Source organism: Maylandia zebra, linkage group LG16 (genome assembly GCF_041146795.1).
Source record: "Maylandia zebra isolate NMK-2024a linkage group LG16, Mzebra_GT3a, whole genome shotgun sequence".
Lineage (NCBI taxonomy): Eukaryota > Metazoa > Chordata > Actinopteri > Cichliformes > Cichlidae > Maylandia > Maylandia zebra.
The window spans coordinates 14,576,606-14,604,498 of record NC_135182.1 but is presented as its reverse complement, the minus strand read 5'-3'; the positions used below and the strand labels follow the sequence as shown (position 1 = coordinate 14,604,498).

The 27,893-nt window shown below is 40.1% G+C and overlaps 1 protein-coding gene across 1 annotated transcript; it reads right to left on the bottom strand.

Moving 5' to 3' along the window:
* Positions 1–886: 886 nt before the first annotated feature.
* On the bottom strand, positions 887–26,775 carry impg2a (interphotoreceptor matrix proteoglycan 2a). The gene is made up of 23 exons (XM_004551226.3): positions 26,694–26,775; positions 26,448–26,558; positions 26,117–26,347; positions 24,859–25,025; positions 24,745–24,770; positions 24,599–24,631; positions 23,037–23,083; positions 22,650–22,714; positions 22,407–22,562; positions 21,308–21,366; positions 21,159–21,179; positions 18,391–18,599; positions 16,197–16,240; positions 14,128–14,299; positions 13,016–13,956; positions 12,634–12,921; positions 12,308–12,527; positions 11,328–11,538; positions 9,732–9,920; positions 7,572–7,773; positions 7,008–7,087; positions 6,357–6,420; positions 887–3,394 (listed from the first exon to the last, which is right to left on the bottom strand). Exons 1-22 carry the CDS (start codon positions 26,758–26,760, stop codon positions 6,378–6,380), a joined length of 3,582 nt encoding a protein of 1,193 aa, XP_004551283.2. The 5' UTR covers positions 26,761–26,775; the 3' UTR covers positions 887–3,394; positions 6,357–6,377.
* Positions 26,776–27,893: the final 1,118 nt, after the last annotated feature.

Here is a 27,893-nt window from a genome sequence, read left to right as displayed (position 1 = left end):
GTATGATAGCAGTAGATAGATGTGTCAGCCCCACAAGCAGCAGCTTGAACTGCATAGATCCATGCTTTTTGACTCATCAGACCAGCCAACGTCTTCTTTGACCAATTTTGATGAGTTGGTGAAAATCCTTACTTTCCTGTTTTTAGCTGACAGGAGTGATACCAGGCGTGCTCTGCAGCTGTAGCCCATCTGCTTAAAGATTTGATGTGTTTTGATACAGTGATGCTCTTCTGCATACTTGTAACGAGTGGTTATTTGACTTACTGTTACCTTCCAATCAGCTCAAAGCAGTCAGGGCGTTCTTCTCTTACTTCTGAAATTAAAACATTTTCAACCAAAGAACATGTCAGATAAGTATTCCCTTTTAGAGCATTCATTGTAAACCCTAAGATGGTTGTGTGGGAAAATCCTAGTAGATCAGCAGTTCCTGGTATGGACCTATGGACCAGACCATCTGACACCATGACAATCTGACAATCATGTCACGTTCAAAGTCACTGAAATCACTTTCCTTCCTGATGTTTGGTTTGAAATTCAGCAGGTCATCTTGGCCATCTCTGCTTAGCTAAATGTACTGAATTGCTGCCATGTGACTGGCTGATACACATTTTCATTAACTGCAGCAGTTGAATAGGTGTACCTAACAATGTGGCTGATGAATATAAATAGCAATGTTCTTTTAACAAGATTCCTGCTGACTGAAATGTAATATTTGCTGCTAGGTTTATGCTTAGCAGTTGCCAGCATGACATCGTAATTTGCAGACAGTGTGTAAATAATGTCCAGTACCATGGTGGTAAATGGAAAGTAAAATTTTAACGTAAATGTGCTTCGTGATTCTTCACACAGGAGTGGATTCTTCATTTTATAATAAAATATTTTATTTTTGTACTTGTTACACCTTATTAGTCCTTTACACAGCTGCACAGCATGATAACACTGTTAACATGGTGTCATCAGTATAAAAAGAAAATGTTGAAACACTGCAAACACACACAATTTACATCCTACAGGACAACTGCTATTTTAATGGCAGGACACTGTATGTGATGATTGGCTTGTTTGTCCAGGTAGCGGATGTTATAAATGGTGGTGGTAAAAACTGTATGCAGACAAAAAAAAGCATACATATACAAATTGAAAATAAGTTGCAAAAGGCATGACAATATCATAAGAGTCCGTTCCACCAGTGTTGTTTTTCTCACTTGTGTAGAGCTCTAACAGAAGACCAAAGGATGGGATATGTGCTATGTAAACAAGAAGCTAGGACATTATTTATATCCAACATTATAATATTGTGGCCTCCTATAACAGAATCAGCGGATAAACTGGATGACGATAAAAACTAACTGGGTTGTAGCTATTAGGGTCCTCTAAAAGGACCAAAAGGGTCAAGTCCAACAAATCCAGGGAGGAATGGATGGGAATGCCAAAGAAAGCACTGGGTTTAGTCTGTCAGAAGGTTTCAGATTAAAGAAGAGTATCGTGGCCAGATAAGCAGACAAAGGACAGATCACTTTTTTTAAAAATCGCTGGTAACCGTACAGCTTCTCTCAGCAGAAGACATAGCTTGAGGTCATCTTTCCAAAGAGCATATGTTGTTTATCAGTTCGCTCATCCTAGTTTTTCCTGTTCTTCCAGTTTGCATTGCATTTTACATCTGAAAGCACATCATTTGGTCAAATCCCTGGGCCGCTTGCCTTGGAGCATTTTTCCACTGAAACGTGTTTTCACTTATTTCTGAGCTGTAGAAGGTTCATGCTCTCTGCCTTTCTTCCCTCACCAGCATTTTTTTCACTCTTGTCTGCTTTGTCATACACTATAAACAAACACCAAAGTTTGTCATTTATGAAGAGAAACAGAAACAGTCTAACACTTAACAAGTTCGCTGCTTTTGGCCACCTTAAAGGAATAGTTTGATTTTGTCACATGCATTGTTCCTGGAGTATGTTTAGAGGAAGATGAATACCTCTTCGATATCTGCACATCCAAACGTACAAAAACTGAATATAAGCAGAAACTTTATTGCCTGGCTCTGTCTGGAGCACCGCTAAAGGCAAATCCACATATAAAGTTTTTCAAGTGGCGAAAACCCTCTTTTTATGTTTTTGTTCTTTGACGCACATAGTGAAGCATATTTTTGTACAGACGGCTATAAAGATGTAACAAATCTTCAATATTTATATAACACTATATGTAGAAAAGTACTTGCCCACCTACACATTACATCTGGACGACCTGCTCAGCCAATGAGACCTATGACACGAAGCTCTTGGCGCACAGTTACGGTGCTGATGTTAACAACAGAGGAGGTTTGGAGTTTTTGTTACACCAATTTCAGTTGATTGTAGTGGGAAGAAATTTTATGAAGTGATTTGTTGTACGGTGGCATCATATCCTCAAAATCAGAGAACTCATTACAAAGACCCATTCTTTCACAAATGCTTGTGAAGGCAGACTGTGTGGCTATTTTTCAGCTATTTCACCTGTCGCAATTGGACTGAAGACAAATGAATTCAAAGATTAATACTGTTCTCTTTACACATAGTTGTAGTTGTGGCCTTTTAGCTTTTTTTCAGGAATTACTGATCAGAATTCCACTGCCAGCTTTCTGGTTTCACTTTGACAAGTAAATTTCCCAAATAAAACTAAAAAAAATCTACATAAAAACACGCTCGTCTTGAGTTAATATGTTAAAGCCAACCTGACAGACTCTGTCAGAAACTGAGAAGCGTACATCTGAAAATGCTGAACTATCCTTTTAATGTAGGATAATATCCAAATATACATAATTGGTTTATTGGTGTTGCTTTTAAATTGTAAAAGCGAATCATTGCAGACCTACATTTCAAAGAGCATTTAATATTAAAATAGCACCATTTACTAAAAAAGTTGCTTTCTCAGTATCTCTCTGAGAATCCCTACTGTAAAGAGAAAAATCTTCCCTACCAGACATCAGTTTAGCTATATACATACAATACATACATATTCACATGTATTTATGTTCTTCCCTTTTAAGAATGGACAGGTAGGCATGATGAAAAGAGCCCATACTAAATAAAAATACTACTTGATGCAGTTCATCTGTCAAAATTTCAAGTAACAGGATGCGGTCTACTTTTCCTTGCAGGGAAATGTCCGATGAATAAGCAGCAGACGCATCCCCTGATGTCACAACAAGCTCACCCTGTCAAGAGAAGGCACTGAGGGCGGAGGAAGAAGCATCAGCACCTCTGCCCTCGCACAGGCAGAGACGGACGCAGACTTTTTGTGGAGAGGCGTATGCTGTGAGACAGTCCAGTTTAAGCAGTGCAATCCAGGCTCTGAGAATTGTGGCAAAGAAAAGATGACAGTCTTGACGGGGAGCTTGACGTTGAGAAACACAGGTGCGTTTCTGTGAAGGGTGAGAGGAGTGTCAGTATGAAAGTTACAAACAAAACAAAATATACAGTATGGTACACACTCAAAACTATATAGTTACTATATTTTGCCTTTGAATGTATTATCTCTAATGATTGAGCACATGCTCTTGATTCAGCAAAATGAATTTAACATTAAGTTTTAGGAAATGTCTTATTTCTCTGTGATTCATGTGCAATATGCTGTGAGTGCACTGGTGAGCCAGGCTTTAATAGTTTGGAATTGTTGGAAATATGTAAATTTGGTTTTTGGGGACAGATGAAAAGACTGATATCGATCTTATTTCACCATATGAAGCTGAATCCAGCAGCCACTTAACTGCTCCTATACTAGTAATAGTGCTGTACTCAACCACTCATAAAAACAAAGAAAACAGTCCGATGTTTTACATTTTGTTTTAGTCTGCACTAATTTAAAAAGAATATAAAAAGCATACATTAAAAAATGCTGAACAAGTTGTTGAAAATCATTTAAATCCTGAGTGATTTTAATTTCTTCCACATCTGCAGAGAGCCAGTAACCCATGGGTCATTGAAAATGGAAAAGCAAAATGGAAAAGTATGACGTCATTTATCATTATCTACTGTACTTTATCTACTGCACGCTCAGTTTCTTCCCATCTACGGTGCGGTTTACACCAACCTAGGCAATCTGCTCTGGTAATCAATCAATTCGTTTGGAGTATTAAACCCCCCTTGTCATTTACTTGCCCTTTATCTTTTTTATCTTTTGTTTTCCTGCTCTTATGTACAAAATAGATAATAATCAGCTTCCTGAATTCTCGTTATCTAAATTTTCTTTACTGAAAAAGATAAATTACAATAAGTTAAGAATTAACTGGTGCTGTTCTTAAATGTATGAGAAATTACATTTCTTTTCTTACTTGATCACCATTCTTAAGAACTATATCGAGGAGTATTGTTAAAAGGAGTATTGTTTGCTTTCAGGAGCAAAGTGAAGGAGGAGATGAAAGCAGCACAGCGGGAGGTGAAACGCTGCCTGAGGGAAGCAAAGGACACCTACAGGAGGAAGGTGGAGCAGAAGTTGGAGAGGAACAATATGAGGGAGGTCTGGAATGGTGTGAAAACCATCACAGGCCACAACACCAAGAAAAGCACAGTGGGGGGGACTGTGGAGAAGGCAAACGAACTCAACAACTTCTTCAACAGGTTTGACCAGCCCACAACCCCCCCACCCTCACCCTCACCTTCACTACAGAGTCCAATCCCCACTCTCCTACCTCCCTCGCTTCCCCCCCTTCCTGACACCATGACACCCCCCTCCTCCAATCCCTCTCTCAGCAGCAAGACATCTCCCCCCCTCCCCTCCTCCCAAACATCTCCCAGTGTCACAGTGGATCAGGTCAGGAGACAACTGAGGAAGCTTCGCCCCAGAAAGGCAGCAGGCCCAGACAAGGTGTGTCCTAGGATGCTAAAGGCGTGTGCTGCTGAACTTGGGGAGCCGCTACAACGAGTCTTCAACCTCAGTCTGCGACTGGGGAGAGTGCCCGCCCTATGGAAGACATCCTGCATCGTCCCGGTCCCCAAAAAGAACCGGCCCAATGAGCTGAATGACTTCCGACCGGTGGCACTGACGTCACATCTTATGAAGACTCTAGAGCGGCTCTTCCTCAACCTCCTCCGACCACAGGTACAACATGCCCAGGACCCACTACAGTTTGCATACAAGGCGGGTGTCGGAGTGGAGGATGCCATCCTGTACCTCCTACACAGAGCCCACTCACACCTGGATGGGGGAAAAGGCACGGTCAGGATCCTGTTTCTGGACTTTTCCAGTGCCTTTAATACCATCCGGCCCTGTATGCTTCAGGAAAAACTGAACAGGATGGAGGTGGACCCCTGCCTGGTCGCTTGGATCTCCGACTACCTCACCGACAGACCACAGTACGTCAGGCTGAAGGACATCACGTCTGACACAGTGGTCAGCAGCACAGGAGCACCACAGGGAACTGTGCTGTCCCCTCTTCTCTTCACCCTGTACACCTCTGACTTCTGCTACAACTCTGAATTATGCCATATTCAGAAGTTTGCAGACGACACAGCCATCATGGGGTGTATCTGGGATGATCAGGAAGAGGAGTACAGAAGTCTGGTGAGGAACTTTGTCGCATGGAGGAAGCTCCTGAGAATGTTTTACCAGTCGGTGGTTGCTGGAGTACTTTTCTATGCTGTGGTGTGCTGGGGGAGCAGCACAGCAAAGAAGGACTCATCCAGGCTGGAGAAACTGATCAGGAGGGCTAGCTCTGTGGTCGGCATGAAGCTGGACACTCTGGTGACAGTGGCAGAGAAAAGGACATTAAAGAAACTGCTGGACATTATGGACAATGCCAGGCATCCTCTGCACACAGCCATTAACAACCAGAAGAGTCTGTTCAGTGACAGGTTGCTTCTCCCAAAGACAAGAACTAACAGACTTAAAAACTCCTTTGTCCCACACGCCATCAAACTGTTTAACTCCTCTCTGGAGGGGAGAGGGAGGGGAAACAGGAGGACAAAGGAGGGGGGAACAACTAAGCTGTAGTGCCTCTTCACCTCACTGTGCAATACCTTTTGTGCAATACTTTTGTAAATAGTCAACAGTGCAATAGACTCAATACTTGAAATGTGCAATTCACTTGTATTTTTATTTTTTATTCCTATTTATTCTATTTATCCCCTTCGTATATTTTATTTATATTGTCTCTGTATTTATATGTGTGTGTGTGTGTGTGTGTGTGTGTGTGTGTGTGTGTGTGTGTGTGTGTGTGTGTGTGTGTGTGTGTATTTATATATATAATATTCTGTAACTCTGTAACTTCTGTCGGTGCTGTGCTTTTTTGGAAATCGAATTTCCCAGAGGAACCCACCCGAGGGATTAATAAAGTTCTATCTAATCTAATCTAAAAAAGAACAAGCGTTCAGATTAAGGCAAAATACCTCACTGTTCACAGGACGGCTTCATATCTGTGTAGAGGAGCTCTCTCTCTGGGTATCCAGGACACTGTAGTACATGCAGAGGCATAGAAAAAGCATATATTAACCTTTATTTATGCAAGAAGTGAAACTCTTATTTTTGGGAAAGTCTTGGGCTTGGATGGGCAGGATTACATGGGAGAGAGCACACACACTCCACACAGAAGTGCCCAGCTTGGGTTCAAATCCAGGACTCCTTTGCTGTGAGAAAACAGTGCTAATCACTGAGCCACCATGCTGTAACATTAGATAATATCATTAGATACTTCTGAGGTTGATAAGTTACTTTATTACATTCAACATGGAACTACAATTTCACTCAGCTTGGTTTGGAGGTGATCTATTACCAGATACGGCTTAAAAACAATCAGTACCACGGGGAAACTGCTATCGCCAGGCAAGCTGGCAGTGGAATACATGTCTGCATCTTGTAATGGTTTCAACCTCACTGTATCAGTTCCAGGTCTGGCTGGTGACAATTTAGGAATGATAAATGTGTCCTGTTGGCCTCCTGTATCTCAAACTCGCTTCCCCTTCTCCTCACAGCCTGGTTTGTTTGGCCCGTTTCTTTATCTGCTCATAGTCCAAAAAGAGGATAACAAGTGAGCCGCTTACGCTTGGTGCTGCCGTACAAAGTCTGCAAACTGCCGGTCCTTAGCGTAGAGCTCAATGATGCGTATCCTGTCTTGGATTTCCTACAGAAAAACAGGATATATGTCCAGAAGGAACATTACATCACAGGCAGATAAACAGTAAACTCAACAGGCTGCAGCTTAGTGAAAACATGACATCAGAAAAAAGCCACAAAGAATTTTAAGTCAACAAAAGGCAGATGGCAATAAAAACCTGATATTAATTATTTTTCATCATAGACAGGTAAAACGTGTAATTAATATGTATTGCTCTTGGTGTGTAACTTCCTCAAAATTCCCAGCTGCACTGCACTCTTTTTTTGTTTTTTGGCCCAAACAGCAACAGCAATTTTCTCACAAAATTCGAGCCAAACAGTCTTCTGAGTGTTGTATAAACTTAAGCCTGGTGTTTTATGTGTACAGAGTAGACAGGGTGACTTGGGAATTACTTCTGCTTACTAATCCAAGAGTTAAAAGAAATAATGAGGTAAAGAAAAGACAACCCTCTCTTCTAATTCAACCACTGGACTGTAGTTCTCTCACGAACCTCCCTAGTCAGTTCGCTGTTCTCATAGATGTGTCGTATCTCCTCGCTGCTGAAGTCAGTGGAGGCCTCAGCGCTGGCACTGCTGTACACGGGAGCTTCAGGGTAGCGGCGGTAGTAGTGACTGTAGCCTGTGGTCGCTTCACTCTCATACATGGGGTTGTACTTGGTCGCCCTCTCTAAAGATGGGAGACTCTCTGCTCGCCTGCAAAATGACACAAACAGTGAAGTCAGTCGCATGGTAGAGAAAGGGTGGGAAACAGAGTCACACATCCAGGAGGAAGAAGTCAGGAAAAGAGCTCCGTGGCCATGAAAAATGTTATTGTACGTTTCATCAATAACTTGTGCCCATTAGAAAGTAGTACATGGGAATAAGAAGTTGTAGCACTTATTGATGAGTGGCTATGAGAAATGCAGTCTGTTGTTGACTCACTATAGCAGCCAAGCTCCATAGGGCTATTATAACACATAAGGCATGGATGAATTTGACAAATGTTGTTTAGCAGAAGCTTTAAATAATGACAAAAACAGATGTGGACCAGATATGAAAATATTGCATGCAATATGCTGCAGTTTTACAAAGGAGAAATGAACCTTGTCTACTCCTCGCTCGCTGAACTAGCACACACTCTCTAATGAGGGTGTTCTGATTGCTCTGTATAGGATCCAGTGTGTGCCAAATTCAAGCGACTGCCTTGACATGTGATAGGGTAAAATGAATTCAACAATAAAGCCTCTCAAAATCAAAATATAATGGAATTAAAACTAATTTATCCATGCTTCATGCGTAATAATAGCATTATAGAGTTCACATAGTGTGGCCAGTAAACAACAGACTAGTTATCTTGAGGCCACGCATTATTAACACACACACACACACACACATTTTTATTCATCAGCTACACAATGATTTACATCCTCCGTAACACTGTAGGTCTCAGTAAATAAGATGTTATTGTGGAATAGCCTTTATTAGGCTTAGATAAGCCAGCCTGCTTGTGCCAGAAAGTCAGATTCCAGACTAGTAGAAAGCCTAATGTGTTATGTGTTTAAGGCTTTTCAGCAATAGATCAGCACCATATCTGATCAGTTAATTGGCTGAGGTCAGCACAGTCATTCTCCACAGACAGGTCCGGGATCCATGCCAGACAGATCTTTGTGTGTGTGTGTGTGTGTGTGTGTGTGTGTGTGTGTGTGTGTGTGTGTGTGTGTGTGTGTGTGTGTGTGTGTGTGTGTGTGTGTGTGTGTGTGTGTGTGTGTGTCAGAGGAATTCAGGAAAGGAGCAAAGCAGGACACTCCAAACATCCAGGCAGCAGGAGACGATGGCTGTACCGCTGTAAGTTTAGAAGGATAAAGAGATGGTACAGTGGAAACTTTGACTGTGGCGACTGGCCTGGGATTTCTCAACTTAGTCTGTCCCCTCAAGAAAATAACCACGCTGATTGCATGGAAGAGGGTTGGTCATCAAACAGACTAAATTTAAGTATTTCTCTTCACTATCAAACCATAAAGTATGGTTTCTTTCCATTTAAGACTGACTGACAAAAGGATTTAGTGTTAATTTTCCTATTTTAATCAAATTTAATATCCATTTAAAGACTGAACCATGAAATAATTGTCAGAAAAAAAATTTCTGGCAATTTTTTTGAATAAATAAATAATGATTTGCATATATGATTTTTAATTGGTATCACACAAAACTCAGGTATCAAATACGATTGACCAGGCGTTAACATTTTCCACTGTAGCATGCACCATACGCATTAAATACAGCTCCAAATCTTAACTGAAACTATTTAAACTGTTAAATGTGGCTTCAGTGGATGAATCTGTAAATGAAAAACTGAAGTTCTGTGAAATATGCATTATATTGATACTCAGGTGTGGAGTGCACTGAAAAGCTGGTTTCTCAGTCGTGAACATGCCCTTGAGCCTTCTGAATGGTTTGCCCACTGTAGAAATCTAAATCCAACAGCTTTACAGAGAGGCAGCGAGATTAAAAGCACAGTCATAATTACTAAAGTCAAACAACATTACAAATATCCTGTAAACTCTTAACTGCAACAGAAATCCAAATTCTTTCATTATTAAACCATCCCCATGTGCTCTGTGGTGTTGAAATGACTCTTTGGGTACTAACAGCATTTGACGTGCACTCCTTACCGTATGGGGTCCTCTGACTCATCCTTGTCATACTGATCCCGTAAAGTCCTGGCCAGGAAGAAGATGACTCCAGAGGCCACCAAGAGGAAGCCAGCTACAGAGGCAATCGCTATGCCAACAACCAGCGGCTCGGACACGTACTCCTCGCAATGTTCTCCTCTGTACCACCAGTTCTCCCCGACGCGACACCTGGGGATGACGTTGGAAATTTTTCAAAACCGCGATAACATTTTTTTCCAGTGTTCAAAAAACGAAAAAGACGAGAAGCATTGGAAACAGCAGAAGATGAAAATGCTGCATCCCACATCATGATTCATACATACACGTCATGCGTCATGTTGTAACGTCTCTTTCTTTCACTGAATAACAAAAATCTTTAAAAAGTCATCACTGACGACAACAAGTCATTAAATCATTAATACTTTTGGAATAAAGAATCAACAATTCACACCACTCGTTTGGAGCACCACAACACTTTTGTTGGACGGTGTGAGGTAAACAACGATCCAACAGCATCTGGAGCTGCCTGTGTGTTTTACGATGTGGTAGTGGGTGTGAAACAAATGTTAAGCACTCATCTTGGAACAAAGGCCCGTCCTTGTTTGTTCATAATCACTCAAGTTGAGCACACCACATACAAAATCGTGAACATAGCCACTGGACATATTTCTGTCACTGATGTTGGATTGTTCTTGGCACGTCATCTTGTGCACAACTTACACACCACATACAAATTTGCACGTTTGGATATAGATGTATATGCACAGATCTTTAGTCACACAAAACAAAACCTGTGATCATCAGGAATGTCTTGGAAAATATGTAAAAGCATCTAAGGCAGTATAAAATTTAAGAAAGGGTTTGGACCATATCACATTAAACTGAAATCTTTTATCCTGGAGCAGAGAAAATTAATCACCATGTTAATCACATCTTAGCGTTACTGTTTTCAAGTATGTACAGGGCAACAAAAATAAATGTCTTCTGGTGTAGATAACTGAATATTAACTGGCAAAGTTTTGAGCCTTTGCAGATTTGCTAAAATCTAATACATTTTATTTTTAGGCACCTTTAAAAACCCTCAAGGACAAATTACATTAGTACAGCAAATTAAAGACATATACACAACAGTGATCAAAGTAACAATTGACTAAGACTATGTTACAATGAATGGTATGCATTTCTGAACAGATGGGTTTTGACCCATGATTTAATAATAGAAAGAGAATTTATGGTGGAAGTGCACACCAAAGTCATGGGGCAGGGCAACGAAAGGCTCTGAGTCACAAAGTCGTCAGATGAGCAGATGGAATAAACAAAAGAGAAGCTGAAGCGGAGTATGGGAGAGGGTAAGGTCAGAAAATAAATCTGGGCTGGTCTAATTATATTTTGTACCCAACAAAGCTATAAAACATAATCTTCATTTTATTTACTTATTTATAATTTGCAAGGCCAGCTAGATTTATGGGGAGACCCAGCTAGCACTTGAAAATCTGTTTATGTGATGGAGTACTAGCCTCACAAATCTGCAAACTCAGACACACTATCCAGCACACAATCTCAGATCACTTCCCCTAATCCCCGCCTGTCACCCACCTGCAGATGGCTCCCTGGCCAGGGATGACGTCGCATTTGCCGTCATTGAGACAAAAGTCAGTCTGCAGCTCACAGATGCTCTGACAGGGCAAGCCATCCACGCTGAAATACCCAGCATTGCAGACGCACTCTGCCTCCCCAGACCACTTGTTCACTTTACACTCAGCGTACTCGTTACACGCCTGGAACTTACAGGGATCGGCCTGGTCACCTGTAAAATAAAATAACCTTCTCAAATGTGCATGGTCAAGAGAACTCAGACTACAAATGAACTACAAATTGAAATAGCTAACAACAAACGGACACGTACTAGTTGGCTTATGTAATCCAGCTGAACCCTGGAGTTAGTTACTATACCGGGATATGTCATTCTACTCACACTAACCGGTTGGTCAGAGTGAACAGTAGATAATGATATGTGTCAGCATGGCTGCAGTCCAAGGAAGCCTGATTATCTCATTCCAGCTTATCTGTTTGTGACGCTCAGCTCTGCCACAAGTCACAATAATTCAATTCAGTTCAATTCAATTCAGTTTTATTTACGGAGAGCTAATTTTAAACAGGAAGAAACCTTCAGCAGAAGCAAACTCAGCAAGGGGAAAAAGGGGTTGGCAAGGTTTTGTAGGCTTTTGCGCACTGTGCTATACTTTGCCTTAGAATACCTTAGAATACTTTGCAAAGCAATATTCTAAGGTGACAATGAAGTAAGTGTTTAAAATTTATGGAAATAAGCCAATTGCCTTCTTTTCATGAGTTTGTTATACAATGCTAGCATGAAAGCATTTAAAAAGGCTAATTTAGATCCCCAAATACATGCAAGGAAGTAGCTAAAGATAGCTGGTGACAGGTGAGACTTTCTCATAGAACAGTGGTTCTTGGCAACAAGAACAGAAATAGTGATTTCTTTTGGAGACCTTTGACAGGGATCTCAAGAAGAAGTGCTGTCCTTATGACAGCACTGGTTGTCAGTGAGAGCATACCTGATTCAACATCCAGTGAATACTTGTCAATGGCCAGGTTCATGGTCTGGTAGGCTGTGTTACAAAAGTCCTCCAAGATTAAGTAGACAGTTGTTGTGACGCCACGAGCCACAGGCTTCCCGAATTTCATCCGGCTGTTGACTACAATGCTCCCATTTCGGAAGTTCAAGATCTCCAGGTTCTCAAAGTGACTGAGGTTGGATTGTAGGTAGGGCACAAGCTAGGGAACAGTTGAAAAATGTGCAGTTTGATGTTACAAGCAAAAGGATTTTACACAGGATTGTGAATAATGAAAATAACAAATACTGCAAGACGCAGGCATTTACCAGCTCGAGGAAGCGTTGCTCCAGAGCTTTGTACTCTGGGGAACTCTTGTTAAAGAGATCCTCTGAGAAGATCATGTTGGTCACCCTCAGACTAAAGAAAACCATTAGTGCTCGTCCAGGGTTTACAGGCATGGCAATACTAGCCTGGTCTGTGCCGTGGCCCACACCTATTGGGAATCCGGTGCTGCCCTCCTCTGTGTGGTTAATCAAACCATAACCATACTGAACCACATTATAACCATGGTCTCCAGTGGTGGTATCGTCCAAGCCATCATCAGTAGTCTGGATCTAGGCGATAAGAAAGTAAAATGATTTGATTATCAGATGCAGACAGCATACATTTTTTGTTCAAAACAAATCTTGTTTGATTCTATTGCTTTACCTCCACCAGTAAAGGCATGTCTGTGTCAGGCTCATCATCAAAATCAGGGTTTACATAAGAGATACGGGTAAAGGGTGACTCCCTCTCTGGAGACAGAGCAGTTGGTTGGGCAGGGCCCAGAGAATCTGTCACTGGTGGTTCAGGAACATCTTTGTTAACCAGTAAGATTTCATCATCTGTAAGATCTTCTCTAGAGATCTCTGGAGTTTCTGGAGGCTCTTCTACTACAACTGGAGCTTCAGACAGAGCCTCTTCATTTCTTTCGTGATCCTGATTTTCTACTGATTCTTCCAAGCCATTCTCTTCAAATACAGGTTCCTCGGGGCTGGCCGACAGCACATTAATGGCTGAATTTTCTGGTCTTAGGGTGTTAGCCTCCTCATTATCAGGTGGAATATCTGCAGGGTTAGACTCTTCTGATGTCCCCTCAATGGAGTTATCGCCAACAGGAAGAAGACTCATCTTCGTTGGCTCTGGCTGTGATGCTTCACTAGTTATATCTACAGCATCTGGAATTGGTATTTGGGCAGGTAAACCCTTTTCTTCCTTGGTTTCAGTTATGACAGTAAAGATTTCAAGTTCCTCTATAATCTCAACAACATCATCTGGATTCTCCTCTTCCATAGGTACAGCTGTAGGTCCAAATGTCTCTTCCTCAGCTCCAGATGTAACATCTGCATTTATGGTGATTTCTTCTGTTTTCACCTCTTCCTCTGAAGCAGTTTCCCCAAGGGACATTTCCTCCTCTTCTGGAGTGATTGTAGATGGTTCAATTAGCCCCTCCAAAACATCTGGGACTGAACCAGAGGCTTCAATTTCTACTGGGGGTTCAGGCAGTGTGACGCTTCCTGGCAGTTCAGCTGGAAGGTCTTCAGGTGGAGGAGGTTCTACAGAGAAAATCTGCACAGTATCCTCCAGCAACAAACCCTCCTTCTCAATCCCTGAAAAAACAAAGATAAGAAGAAACTCACTCTCTATTATAGAAGATATCTGACATATGATATCTTATGATATTATGATATAAGAACTAATGAAAAAGGTAGTCTTGTATAGCTGGAATGCTATGTGGAAAAATAAAGCATCATATGTAAAATTGCCCAAATAACACTTACCGGCAGCTTCAGGTATACGGAAGGTCAGATCAAGAGCAGGAGATGCAACTTCACTCTCCTCTAGAACAATAACATTATTTTCTATTGTTGCCACTGTGTTGGTTTCTGAAGATTCACTTTTGATGTCCTCTTCCAGCGTCAGGACCTCTGGCGGCTTATCAACAGCACTGATCTGCATCACAAACAGGAGCTCTGATTGGCCAGTCACCAGAGGCAGAGATTTTTAATCTTATCCCCAAACACCCTTTTTACTTTGGTGACAGTGGGAAGGAAAAACTCCCTTTCAACAGGAAGACACCTAGATATATCATGAAAGTTAATTATAGTAAATGCCTGACTTAATGCAAAGCCAGACACATCAGGAGGATTATGTGTGAGCCATGGCGGAGAATGGAGTGATTGCTTAATGCCAACTTTAAGGACACTGCTGGTATGTTAACCAAGCTTTGTTGTGAAATACTGCTTAATCATCTTTTATTAGAACCACATCTAGTGTTGAGGTAAACACTGTGTGTGTAATTAAAGACTGAACAAAGTTAGTTGAGAGTTAGTTGATGGTGTTGCGGTGTTTAACACTGTTGCCTCACATCAAGAAAGTCCTGGGTTTGAATCCATTCTGGGGCTTTTCTATGTGGGTTTTCTCTGTGTCTGTGTGGGTTCTCTCCAGGTACTCTGGCTTAGGTTACATGGTGATTGTAAACCAACCTTAGGTGTGAACGCAAAAGTAAGTGGCCGTCTGTCATTCTGTGATTCTGTCATTAGCCCTGCAACAGATTGACAGCCTGTGCTGTGACAGGTAAGACAAGCTCAAGCCCTCTTGCAACTCTGAATTGAGTAACAGGAAGAAAGTGGATAGTTGGAGCTTTCAATATGTATTCTAATGAATGTGTCTTTGTGTTGCATATACTTGTTAACCAAGAGGAAATGTTGGTGCCTGGTTAAATCACGTTACTTTGGTGAAGTGTGTGATGATTGAAGACTGCACAGCTGAAACTTGAGCTACCTTACAATAATGATTGTACCGTATATATATATATATATATATATATATATATATATATATATATATATATATATATATATATATATATATATATATATATATATATATATATGTATGTACATCTATGTGTCCTATCACCTCCTTATAGGTTGGCATATCTCAATGAAAATGTGCACAGACATAGTCACACATACAGCTATCATTAATATTTTTTTTTAGAGAATTGCATACAGTTTTTGTGAGTTTTTGAGTGCGTGTGTGTGTGTGTACTCTTTCTATTAACTGCTGCTAAACCACCCAAGTCTTTCTGAATAACTGCAGAGTTTTTATTTCAATAACTGTATCAATCTATATTTCATATAGATATATAATTATATGTTCTTGTTCCTGTGCTTTCACATTAAGTCTTAGTGGTCCAAGTCTTAGTTTTGCTCATGGACCTTGTGTTTTTGTAGTGCATTAAGCTAATTCCCTAATTCCTTTTTATAGTTAAAGAATTTCTACTATACTACTTTTGCTATTGTATCTATTTAGTTTGATGGCTTATCATAAGATTCATATTTCTCATAACAACCAAATGAAATCTTTATGTAAACCGTTCCAACTTCAAATCAGGGTAGAAACTCTCCAACCTCATACCATGTGTCAAATTATCAGGCTATGCTGAAAATGTGACCAAAGCAAACCGAACTGTGATTATCATTAAAAGCACACTCAAACACAAGAGAGCACGAACAGAGACATACTTTAGATGGTATTGCTTGTCTAGATAAATTCTCAAGTGCAGTCTCTGTTGACTCATGGCGCTGTGGTGCACTGCAGTCTCTGCCCAAGAATAGCAGTGGATTATTACAGCAAGAACCAAACTAATCCTCAAAGCTTCACTTCATCCTTGCTAGTGAGCTCATCCCCTACCTGCGCTGGTGTAGTCTGGATAACATCTCAAGGCAGTTACGGGTCTTCACCACGGTGTCTTTTAACAAAAGCGATGTACAAATTCCAAGCAGCTGGATCGCCTGGAGAGAGATTGTTTTCATGATAGCTGTGGAGGTAACTTGTTACTCACCATGGCTCCGTCTTCAGTGTTGATAGAGTGAGGAATCTCAGACACTGTGGAACCACAGAAGAAACAAACATTAACAAAAACTGACATACAACACACAAACGTGCCAAATAGCCTAAATATTTCTGCCTGCCGGCGTATTCAAAATTCTGTTAACTGTTAGTGTTTCAGCACAGACTGCCTGCTTTTTGACGGCGTCACCTCCAGGGGTAAATATCTACAAATCAGTGCTAAAATCTGGAATAAATATCAGCCACTGTGGTCCAAGGCTATTATTGCATCACCACCAAGGCAAAAAAAAAACAAAGCCAAAGCTGTGTCTTTAAGTCCCCAAGCCACATGTGTCAGCCATATGAGAATGTTTAGCCATCATTTTAGATGTCACAGCCTATAACTAATATGGAAATGAGAGGGCATCCATCTTTAAAAGTGCTTGCCTTTGCAGTAAACTAATGACCTGCAGTCTTTAAAAACACAAGGCTGAAGAAATCTCACAGGAGATTTCTTTAATTATATGTTAACGTATAATTAAATGACCAAAGTAAAAGGTAGGTAGGATATTGACTGCCTGAGTTTTTAGGTGGCATATTTAAAAAAAAAAAAAATCATTGTGTAAAGGTGTCTGTGATTGGGTGAATGGGATGAGGTCACAGGTGAGGCAACGTCTGTTTGGCTAAAGACAAAGATTTCTCCATTGCAGTGTCGCCAACATTTAGACATGTTGACTACTCAGTAGTAGTTACTGCAATATTACCATCTGCAACTTTGTTTTCACTTTGTGAGTCTGTTTGCATCTCTATGTTGAGATCATTTGGGGAAAATGAACAGCTCAAAACACTTACTGCAGCAGAAACTACCACAAAGCTGGCTGCACAGCTGGATCAACTCCTTTGCAAGACGGACTGTAGTTGTATATGTACTCATGGATTGGAAAGAGACATTAAAGACAGACACAAGGGATTCAAACAGCCTATTATTGAAATACAGTATGTATTGTTTTGTTTTCTTTTGTTTTTAATCAAACCTGACCTGTGATTCTGTATATGCAGTTTTTATATCCCACTGTAGTCTCACAGGACTGGCTTATAGTTTCAGTTGGACCAACCAAAGTTTGTGACCCAGTTTTGCGCTGTTGTCACATCTTGGCAAAGTCTACAGACAACATAAAAAATTGCAAAAGTACTCAAACAGTCTTTGAGATAGTTCTTGCCACAGAAGGTGTCTCCAGGAGCATATCTTGCATGGATAACACATTCACAGACTCACAAGGTTAAAATAATCCCCGCTTCAGTCTCTCAAAACTCAGACATCTGCATAAATATGTAGAATCTGTAGGCAAGGGACAGGATTTGGGGGGATACGTAAAGTAGTGTGAATGCTATTGATCAATATCTATGATAAACTTTAGAGGAAAGCAGGTAAACAGTCCATGTGGAGAACAAAACAGCAATGACATTATTGCAAACGCACTGATTAACAATGACTGTATGTTTGTATTCTCTTATTGTATTTTCAGCATCATGGTGCACTGTGGGCAATGTTATTATCACATATCGACACTTCAAAAAAACATAGGGAATAAAATAAACCATATCTTTGCTTTGAATATGCCTGCTTCCAGTCTGACCATCTTTAAAGGAGAGCAATGCTAAGTAGGTGAAGTCAATTTTTAAGAGTTCACTGTGAAATCCAAAATATGTATGCCCAAAAAAAGAAAGGATTACAGTAAAGCCTAAAAATCTAAAGCTCAGATTTCAAACATCCTTTCTGCTGAGTTCTCCTTTGCTGACCATTTAATGACGAGGATTTAACTGACACACTGAATAAATACACAGTTCCTATAACTGATGACTGTTATTTGTCCATTAAAAATGGCCCAGTTGTGGGACTGAAACTTGTCTCTGTCCATTTGACAGAAAGAGAGTCAAATAAAAAACAGATGAGACTATTAAAAGCCTGGAATGTTTTCTCAAGTGACGAACGGTGTGTTTTAATATCAGTGCAATGTCAACAGCGTCTCTATTTGACATGACACATGTAGGTTTGCCCTGCGATGCACGCACCACCTTTTCCAGTGCATTCCCAGTGACTCCACTGCCATGCTGGCAAAATAAATCTCTGCAGTATAGTGGAAATATGAGCGTATCAGTTTAGGGAATATCTTTAAGAAGACTGGCAGTAATGCACATCATCTTACCACTCTCCAGCTTTTTGTCATCTAGGTCTTCAATGAAAATTTTGTTGTCCTCACTGATGGTGAGGACCACAGTGGGGTGCTCCTTGAACTCCCGATAGGAGTTCTCCACTTGGTTCGACTGTAGGGTCAGGTAGTTCAGTTGTTCAGCGGTCACTCCTGCTCCATTCACCACCACTGTGACGGCATAGTCCACCACCAAACCACCAAACCTGCTGACACAAGTATGCTGTTGTTATATTATATCAAGTTCATATAGTGATCCAGGTTAAGCCTAGGGACAATTTTAATATAATTTTCCTATATTTTGGGCAACTGCACTCTCATATTGTACTTATGTTATGCTAATTATGATTGAATTCTTCACTATAAATATATTACGTTATTGATAATCCCCACCTCTAATCTCTCTCCTTTAAAGCTCCCATTACCGCTCCACTACAGCAGCGAGTTTAAATATTTAATTTAAAATAAGCAGAGAGGGTTTCTCATGCATTTTCATGACCAGTATATTATTATCCCATTCAATAGTTTACATTTATCCTTTGCACACAATTACACTAAAGGTATTAGAGGGAAAGAGGAAGAAAATTGTTCAGGCATTAGCTTGATTTAATGATAAACCTTTTTTTAAAAATTGTAGAACGCTAACATATGACTGATGAATCGTGTGATTTATTCTTGCTTGGAACGCAGGAGTGTGACTGTATAGCGCTAAAGGAGCCGAGTCAGCAGAATGATCAATATCATGATAATAAACATGGAAACCTCACAAGAGATTCCAGAGCCTGGAAAAAGCCATCTATCAGGCTTCATTTGACTACTGGGAGCCCTCCATGTCCATGCTGACCTAGTTTGTTGGGTTACTGGCAGACAGCTGAGCATGTGCTGACCCAAAGTCAGCCCCATTTAGAAGGAGATCCAGTTCACAAAAGGGCAGTCAGGCAGCGCTCTGCTCCTGCTGTGCCTTGTAAGTTGGAGTTAGAAGTTACATGCAAGGTTGATTACAGCAATAAATTCATTTCTTACTCACCTATTTAATGTATAGCCATAATTTCATGAATAAATAATATTCAGAGTACAGTTACCAAAAAAACTAATGACTGCTTCTAACTATTATAACTATGTTTATTCAGGTATTGAATGTGAGCAAACATACAAGGTATATAAACGTTGATTTCATTGCACCTCAACAACAAACTTTGTACCCTACAACATTTATCAGGCCTTTTGTATTTACAATTTTCTACACAGATTCATACATTGAATAATAAATGAATACTTCAAACAGACGACATGTGTTGTTTTCTCTTGTTTTCCAGAGGTTGTGAGAAACACATTACTCTCAAATCTTACTGTTAAATATGAAGCCCTGACCAGTTAGCGTAGCTTAGCTGTAAACAGCAGGGAAGACTGTTTTTATACAACCCCTTTGCAAAAAATGTTTTGGCGCTGCGTAAAATGTAAATTAAAAACAGAATGCAATGATTTGCGGATTTCATAAACACAAATTCACCGCTGTGTAAACAATCTTTAAAATGCCTGTGAACTGAGATCATGTCCACGTATGGCTTCTTTTGTGGATGGCAGAGCTTTAACCTGCATTTGTGGATGGTGCTGAGGAAATGTTCTGGAAACGTTCCCGAGCTCTTGCATTAATTTCCATGAAAGAAATGGGCTATTTTCATGCAGTGGCATTTAAGGGCCTGAAGACCAGGAGCTTCCAATACAGATTTTTGGCCTTGTCCCTTGTGCACTGCCAGTCTTTTTATCTTTTGGTGGTATTATTCCATCAAATTCAAAATTATTTAATATTTGTCATGAAATAGCCTCACTTTAAGTATTTGATATGTCTCCTGTGTTCTGCCATGACTTAAATATGGATTTATGGATTTTTGTGTCCCAACCCTTTACACAGCATCATAAATGTTGTGGAATTGGGTTTATATGTCCAACGATAAAATACCAGCACACCTAAAGCTCAATAATCAGTGCATAATAGCCAATGTGTTTATTCTGCACACACAATAAAAATGTCTAACAAAGTTGCATTTTATGAAAAGTTATATCAAAGCTTCTAGGCGCTGCTGGATTTAACGATTCCTGGAAGTTCCTCGTTCCAGTCAACGATCCAGCACAGCATATTGCAAACTAAATTCTTAAACTGTCATTTATCCCCTTCTGCTTTTGTTCAGCTCAAACAAACCAGTTCAGTTTAGCTTTCCAAATAGCCATTTCCCTCTGTTTCCAATTTTTGTTAAGCTAAACTAACATGGTGCTGGCTGAAGCTTTTGTACCAGTCCCACATAAGCATGAGACCTCTCATCTAAATCCCCATGAGGGAACGTACAAGCAGATTGTTTGACCCTGCATTCTGTTTGTTGTCCATTCACTTGCCTTTTGTAATTCCCTTATTTTTCTCCATTTCACCACACAAACAGGTTATTTTTGCCGATAACTCCACTCATTTCCATCCTTCCAGGTAAAGCTCAGATTATCGTCTCTATACAGGAGCACCTGCTCACTTGGTTCGATCCACCCTGATCCCACTTAACAGGTGAGTGACTGCGTTAAGTCCATTAACACAGGCAACTAGTGACACAGCTTAACACGTGCCCACGCTCACAGGTAAACACAGTGTGAGATGAAGCTGGGGTCACACACATACACAGCTCTAGTTAAGGTTGATAGGGATCTGTGGGCTTAAACACAACACAGGATGGGGAGAGCTATTCAAGGTCGAAGTACCAGAGCAACTACTGATGACTCACCCCTCTGCGTCATCTTGCGGCCTGTGTGAAACAAGCGAGATCTGTTAAACTTCTGCCGAGAGCTCAAATCACGATACAAGTATTACAAAAAGAGGCGGCTTTAAAAGGCCATTTGTTCTGACAGCCATAATCATTGGAGAGAAGCTGACCTGAAGTCAGTTACAGACACACTTTTAAATCCAGGAAGCCCCTCCAGAGCGTCTTCTATCTGCAAAGACAAAGTTGACCAGGCATCAGAGTGGAAACCGCAGTTAATTTGTTTCTTATTTTGAGTGGTTTACAATGAACTTGCTTGCCAAAATAAATCTCATTTATTGTTCCAAAAGGACTTGTTTCGTTCAAAGTACTCGAAATGTCGTCCCCGGATTATTTTCCTTAAAAGACAAACTGCTCATAGAAAACAGCTTGTAGTGGTTTTCAAGGCCTTGCTTCACCACACTAACATGAAAAAAGAAATAGATATAGTCGTGTCGTCCTGCAGACTCACTGACCCAGTTTATTAAATCTTCCAGAGATGAAGAAGTATGCGTACAGGTCTCCAGGGTCTTTCGTCTGCTGACTTCTCCTCCACTTCCTCTTTCTTTACACTCATTTACCATCAGTCCCTATCTTACCCTCCACTCCACTTTTCTTCTTTATCTCTTCAAGGCATGCAAACTTGCTTGTATGCATGACGTTTCTTGCTATAGACTACAGTATGTCAAGGTGTGTGCAGATGTTAGCTGTCCAGGAAATCCCCGCAGAGAATAAAAGCAGCTCAGAAATCAAAAGAAAAAAAAATACTGAAAGCATTCATCAAATGCAAAACACATACACGTGTGTGCACAAAAAAATGCACCAAATTGTCTGTTTAATGTTTTCATTTGCAAGGTTTTGTGCATCCGCTGCCAGGGAAAAGGCCTGTAGACATGTTTACTGAATCTTCCAAGTACCTGTAAAACCACTGGATACCTGTGCAGCGGCGTGCATGTGCGGAAGTTTATGTATTCCCAAGACATGAGTCATGAAGCTGGATTTTCAGCACATTATTATTTCACCCTAACCAACTGTGTATCATAAAGTCAGTGTGTTTTGAGCCCTTGCCTAACAGTTTGAGTTTAACTACTGCTAAAGTGCGAGTTATTAAAACTAACAGTGCTTCAATCACAGACCATAAACCAGTAGATATAGAGAGTCCAGGCCAGCGCCAAGGCTCAGATGGGAGATATAAAGGGAAACAGACATGAGGAGCCAGAGCTAGAGGCAAACCTTTTCAGCGAGCTGTCTGCTGAGTGTTTGGTACTGGAGGCTGGCCGGATCAGCAAGGCTCTCGTTGTACATTTCTCCTGACAAGAGGATGCTTAGCTCCACAACCTGCTCCAGCGGAGCAGGAGTAGGCGGTTGTACGGTTATATCATTGTAAAGCTGAGTAGTGAGAAAGAGATAAAGACGCACTTTAGTTAAGGGCAAATGATCAATCCCAGTCTGCAAGCAATCTGTGTTTACACTCACAGGACTCTCCTCTACTCCTGGTGAAATGGCAGGGGAATCCTCCTCCTTGTTTTCAGCTGTGTCTTCTAGGTGGTTAAGTTCATATGCAAAAGAAAAAGGGATTGTCGGTTTATTTGAGGTGGATGTCAGCTTAAACGTTTGGCAAGTGCCATGATTAGTGATAGTTATATGGATTAGACTGTCCTTACCCTGACTTCTTGCTAAATCTAAGGGTCAGCTGACCTAAAGCCAAGTTCACATACCGAGCACTTAAGGATGCACACTCCAAAACACAAAACTGCACACTAGACACGGGCCAGACACAAAAACAGCAAATCTATATCAGGGTGGTTAAATAAAAGGGGGATTTTTGCTACAGATGCCAGTATAATCAGGTAAAACACTGACCTAGCTCAGGAGCTTCAACGGATTCTGGTATGTCTGGTGTTGGAGTGCTGTGAAACACAGGAGGATCATGTTAGCGACGCCGATACAACGTTACACAATTATGATATAATAAAAAGGCAATAAGCACAACTATTAATGGCTTATGCACACTGCATGTAGGGTCGGAATAAGAAGTTAATGGAAGCAAATCCAGTTTCCCAGTGTCTGAAAATTATTGAAGGTTAGATTTTTGTCTATTAATTTAGTTTGTTAAAAAAGATTTTAAAAAAGAGGCAAAGACTGAGATCCAAGCAAGTCAGAAGCAGTCAAGCTATTTGTAATTGTTTATTTAAATTAGATAAACTGTTGCACCATTGGCTAACAGGACTCAACCATATCGATATATAATCACTACACTAAAAAAATAAATAAAAAAATTATTTCTTAACTTCCTTTCAACTAATTTAATTACTTGTATATTTTGTATGCAATTTTGTTACAGAAGTACAGAGTAAAATGTTAAATTTATGGAATCTTGTCAAATGAAATGTACTGGATTTGCATAAATTTAGAGCATCTGAATAAATAAACCTTTGATTTTATATATTTCACATGAATTTGACTTTGTGTTTATTGGGGGGTAAAAAAAATATTTTTTAAGTGTGCTGTTCAAATGAGCTGTAAAAGATAATAATTATATTAATCTGGGGGGAAAAAACATGTGATTCATGTGTTTACCAAATACCTTCAAACATTTGGTGAAATCGATGCTGTTTATACAACTGTGAATGTTACTGCAGACACATTGTTTGGCATTTCTGGGCACGATGGGAAACATGTGATATCCAAATCATGTGCATGTTGCTAACATTTGATTGAGGACTAGGGGAGATGCATGTATTACGAGGTCCTAACTTTCAAAACCAAATTTTGTACCAACTCAAACTCACTAACCAAGAAAAGGTAAACATGTTCCACGTTCAGTAATTTCAGGTTGATTTCTCAAAGCCTTCAGCAGATACGTCAACGATTTTTTTTTTTTTTTTAATTCCCAAGATAATCCTGAGTCAGTTTTAGGACGGCTGGTTTAGTGGTTTCTGTTTAAAGCGTCAAAAAAAATGTTTTTATGAACATGGTGAAACAAAATGGGTTTTTTTAATAAAAATCTCATATTCTTTAAACATCAGACAGCAAAGCTGTAGCTGGAGTAAGAAAAAATAAAATGATGGAAGACAGCTGACCTCAGGCCAAGCCATTTTACAGAACACTGCAAAGACAAACTGGAGTTTCAGAGTCTGAGTCAAACTTCATGTTTCCACATGACATGAATAATAAAAAACGATGAGAATTATAACAGGTACGGTTGTATCTCAACAGCTTCTTTGCTTGGACCCCTGTTAATATTATCATTTAAAGAGAGAACTCAAACAGACAGTGAGCATAAAGACACATACCTAAATCTATGACACATAAATGAAAAAAAAAAAAAAAGAAGCCAAAACAAATAAATGTGAAAAATCATGTTTGATAAGTGATGAGTGGGAATATGAACAGGTAAGGTTGAAGAGCTTTGACAACCTTACCTGCACATATGTTGCCAGGACCTGGTGGGCTCACTACAGATAGTGGTAAAAGTGACACATTTACAAAACACAGACTTAATAATGAGATCATGAACGCATCATTAAAAGGTCACTTTGGGGAAAACAAAGCAGAGAGTTTCTTTTACCTCTTCAAACTGGGCAGCGACATTCTCTGGAAGTGGAAAACAGTTTCATGAGCCAGCTCCAGAGAAAATCATGTTTTGTACTAATCGCATATCATTTTATTGTTATTTAGTTACCTTTTTAGCCAGAGTCTGATGCTCCTCTGACGTACTAAAGTAGCTGCCAATATCCCGTGCAGAGACTATGCCCTCCTGACATCGACTCATCCAGCTTTGGTACTCTTCTTGCTCTGGGAGGCGGTCCCAGAAGATCTTAAATGCCTCCCATATGGTCTCCTGGCACACTGGTTAGACCAGAGAAAGACAGCACCCTCTTAAAAAATTTATCTGGAGAACTTTCTTTCATAGTAATGTTTTCCAAGTTATTTTTATTGGGGTGAAACTTGAACCCTAACTTAAATGTATGCTTGTTTGACAAGGAAACCACGACACACGTTCATTAGCTGAGAAATAAGATCATATTTTATGAGTTTGACTCATTTACAATCTTGATATCATTAGTTAGAGTTTCTGGGGGCCCAAGCTAAATCATAAATCTATCCATTTCCACGTTGATGTCGTGATATAACTCTCATACTGGGCGCTGATCCAAAATCAGTGCACAGACATATGCTCCAATCTTCTTCTCTAATTAACAGTGTCCACAAGGCTGCAGTGATCACTTCTAAATCCATATCTAACTTGCATAACAAACCTGCCCATGCACACATATAAGAAAGAGCTAAATGTCTGTTTTTACTGTAACTTTTGGCTTTTTAGAAAAAATCTTTTTTTTTTTGTTGTTTGTGTAATATTTGTATTTTTTGTCTGCGTGAATTGCTAATTTCATGAACTATTCCAAGCGAAGTACTTTAAAGCAGCATTACCTACTAATATGCAACTTGGCTGTCAAATTGCATTGTGGGTTATTGGTAGATAATATAAAAATATATAATGCAGTGCTAAATTGTGCAATAATCCTTTAAAAGCACACCAGAACTCGTCGGCAGGGCTGGTAAGATGCAGTGTAGGTAACAACGGCTTCTTTTAATGGAGACCTGATGTTGTGTAGATGCTACCAGTGTGTGTGGTGTAATGTTATTTCAGTAAATGAGCCCAATAAGTGGAGCAATCTGTTTTGATACAAATCTAATGAAGTCTAATTGAGTCTGATGGATCTTATTGCGTAAACACAGCAAAGGTTAACTCTCTCGTCCACTGGAGAATTAAATCTTTTCACACTGTAGACACGCAAAGGGGAAGATACAGAGGGGGCAATCTCTCAAAATCAGTTTGTTTGTTCTTTTTGGTGCCATCTTCACACCTTGGTGTGACAGTGACAATGAAACTCCATTTACAATATTCATTTTTAACACCGATTCACACTGGGTCTTACCTCTGAGATGAAAGTAGCTCAGATGGTTTGCAATGACTTGCTCGGCGGTCTCTTGCGCGCACAGTTTGACTCCACTTGGAAAAAGGATGTTCCTTTTCTGTCGAGAGATAACCGCGTGGCTCTCACGCGATGGCTTCACCTCAGATATGTGAGTGATGCGTGGAAACACCACAGGCTCCTGAGTATAAGGCAGATCAAGGTATCCCATAGAGGAACCTTCCATCATTGCATCTGGGGTGCACAACAACAACAAAGTTTAAAATATAGAGTTTGTGTGTGCATTTAGGTAAGTAGTGAACGCTTGATTTTTAAGTCAACTAATGCCACGTACCTGTCTTTAGGTCCAGAAATATGACCATTAAACCAAACACAGCAGGGTAGAAAACACATTTCCACGAGAGGATGCTCATGTTAAATCCGTGATTGTGCTTAGATCCGTGGCCTTGGGAAAGGATCAAGGAGATACGTGTTTCGTCTCAAGTCACGCAACAGCAGTAGGACAAACTGAGTACGAGTTTGCATATTTCAGAATTCTCCAAAGAAGACCCCAAAGAATAAGAGAAGCCCAATCACAAACCATTTGCTGACACAGTCACACTGTGGGCTCGCGCTTTCCTCTGTGCCCGGGGAGAGGTGTTTCCCATGGTGCTGAGAGGACAGCTCCTGGCTCAGGTAGATAGGCAGATGGCACTTGAGAGAGAGGAGGATTTTTTAATGCTCTCTAATCCTGTTTACAGTAAGTCTTTTAGGAGAGCTCACCAAGAAGTTACTGGAGCAACACTGGGAGGGGAGGGTACTTAGTGTGGAGGAAACGTGGTCAGAGAGGAGGTAACAATGGCTACATAAAGGCCAAAGAGCAGCCACATGTACTCTATGTATGTAGAGGAATGTGAGGCAGGTCAAGGATTGAGTTGGCCATTAAGGTCATTTTGGGGAAAAAAAAAAAAAGAGTCCCTTTAACTGGCAGTCACCCAGTTAAATGTGCACTCAGACTCATGAGCTCAAGAGATGACATTTAGCCACTTGCTATTTCGATGGGGTTTAAACAGTTTTCAAACTGGAAATCTGCTTCTTCTTGCCTTTGAGTAGACCAACTTTTTGTAGCATTTACAAAGAGTGTTTGAACACACATTTGGAGGTTGAAATTAAAATAATATGATCCTTAAGCAAAAAGTAAGTAAATAAATATATTGTTAATTATTGTGATATTTAAAACGTGGGTCATGTAATCTCTCATATAATCTTAGATTTGCCTAAAAATGTGAAATTTTAGCTTCATATACCAAAATGCTTTGGGGTTTGTTTTTTTTACATTTTAAAATCTGAGGCATCATCAAAACAAACAAGCAAACAAAAAATGAATAATAAACAATCTTTAAAAAACTCACATTGCTAAGGACATTTAGTGATACTTTCTGGGACGCAGGTAAATCTCAGAATAATTTGAAAAAAGAAAAAACATGAAATTCTTAGTCACAAACTAAGATCATACTGGATTGAGAAAATATGTGCAGCAGATAGTTTAACTCAAACAGAACAGAATGTTGGAGTTTCCAGAATTTCATATCACAATTCCTAGGTGACGTCTTTCTTAACACCTTCAGAAAACCTCTCTGAAGATTTTCAGAGTTTTCAGTTTGAAAACTCTTACGTTGCCTTGTTGGGTGACAACAATATCCCATCACCCTTTAATGGCTGTGGGGTAACAAGAATCCACTACTGACAATAACATAGCGTGTGTACCAACTCACCAGTCAAAATAAAACGCTTCACAATG

Excerpts from the sequence above, each read along its gene's own strand:
- impg2a (XM_004551226.3), bottom strand. The coding sequence starts at position 26,760 with ATGGGAAACACCTCTCCCCGGGCACAGAGGAAAGCGCGAGCCCACAGT. Across the intron at positions 25,026-26,116 it reads GAGCTACTTTCATCTCAGAG|TGTGCCAGGAGACCATATGG; the intron begins GTAAGACCCAGT and ends TGGTCTAACCAG. Across the intron at positions 22,715-23,036 it reads CGTTGAAGCTCCTGAGCTAG|AAGACACAGCTGAAAACAAG; the intron begins GTCAGTGTTTTA and ends TTAACCACCTAG.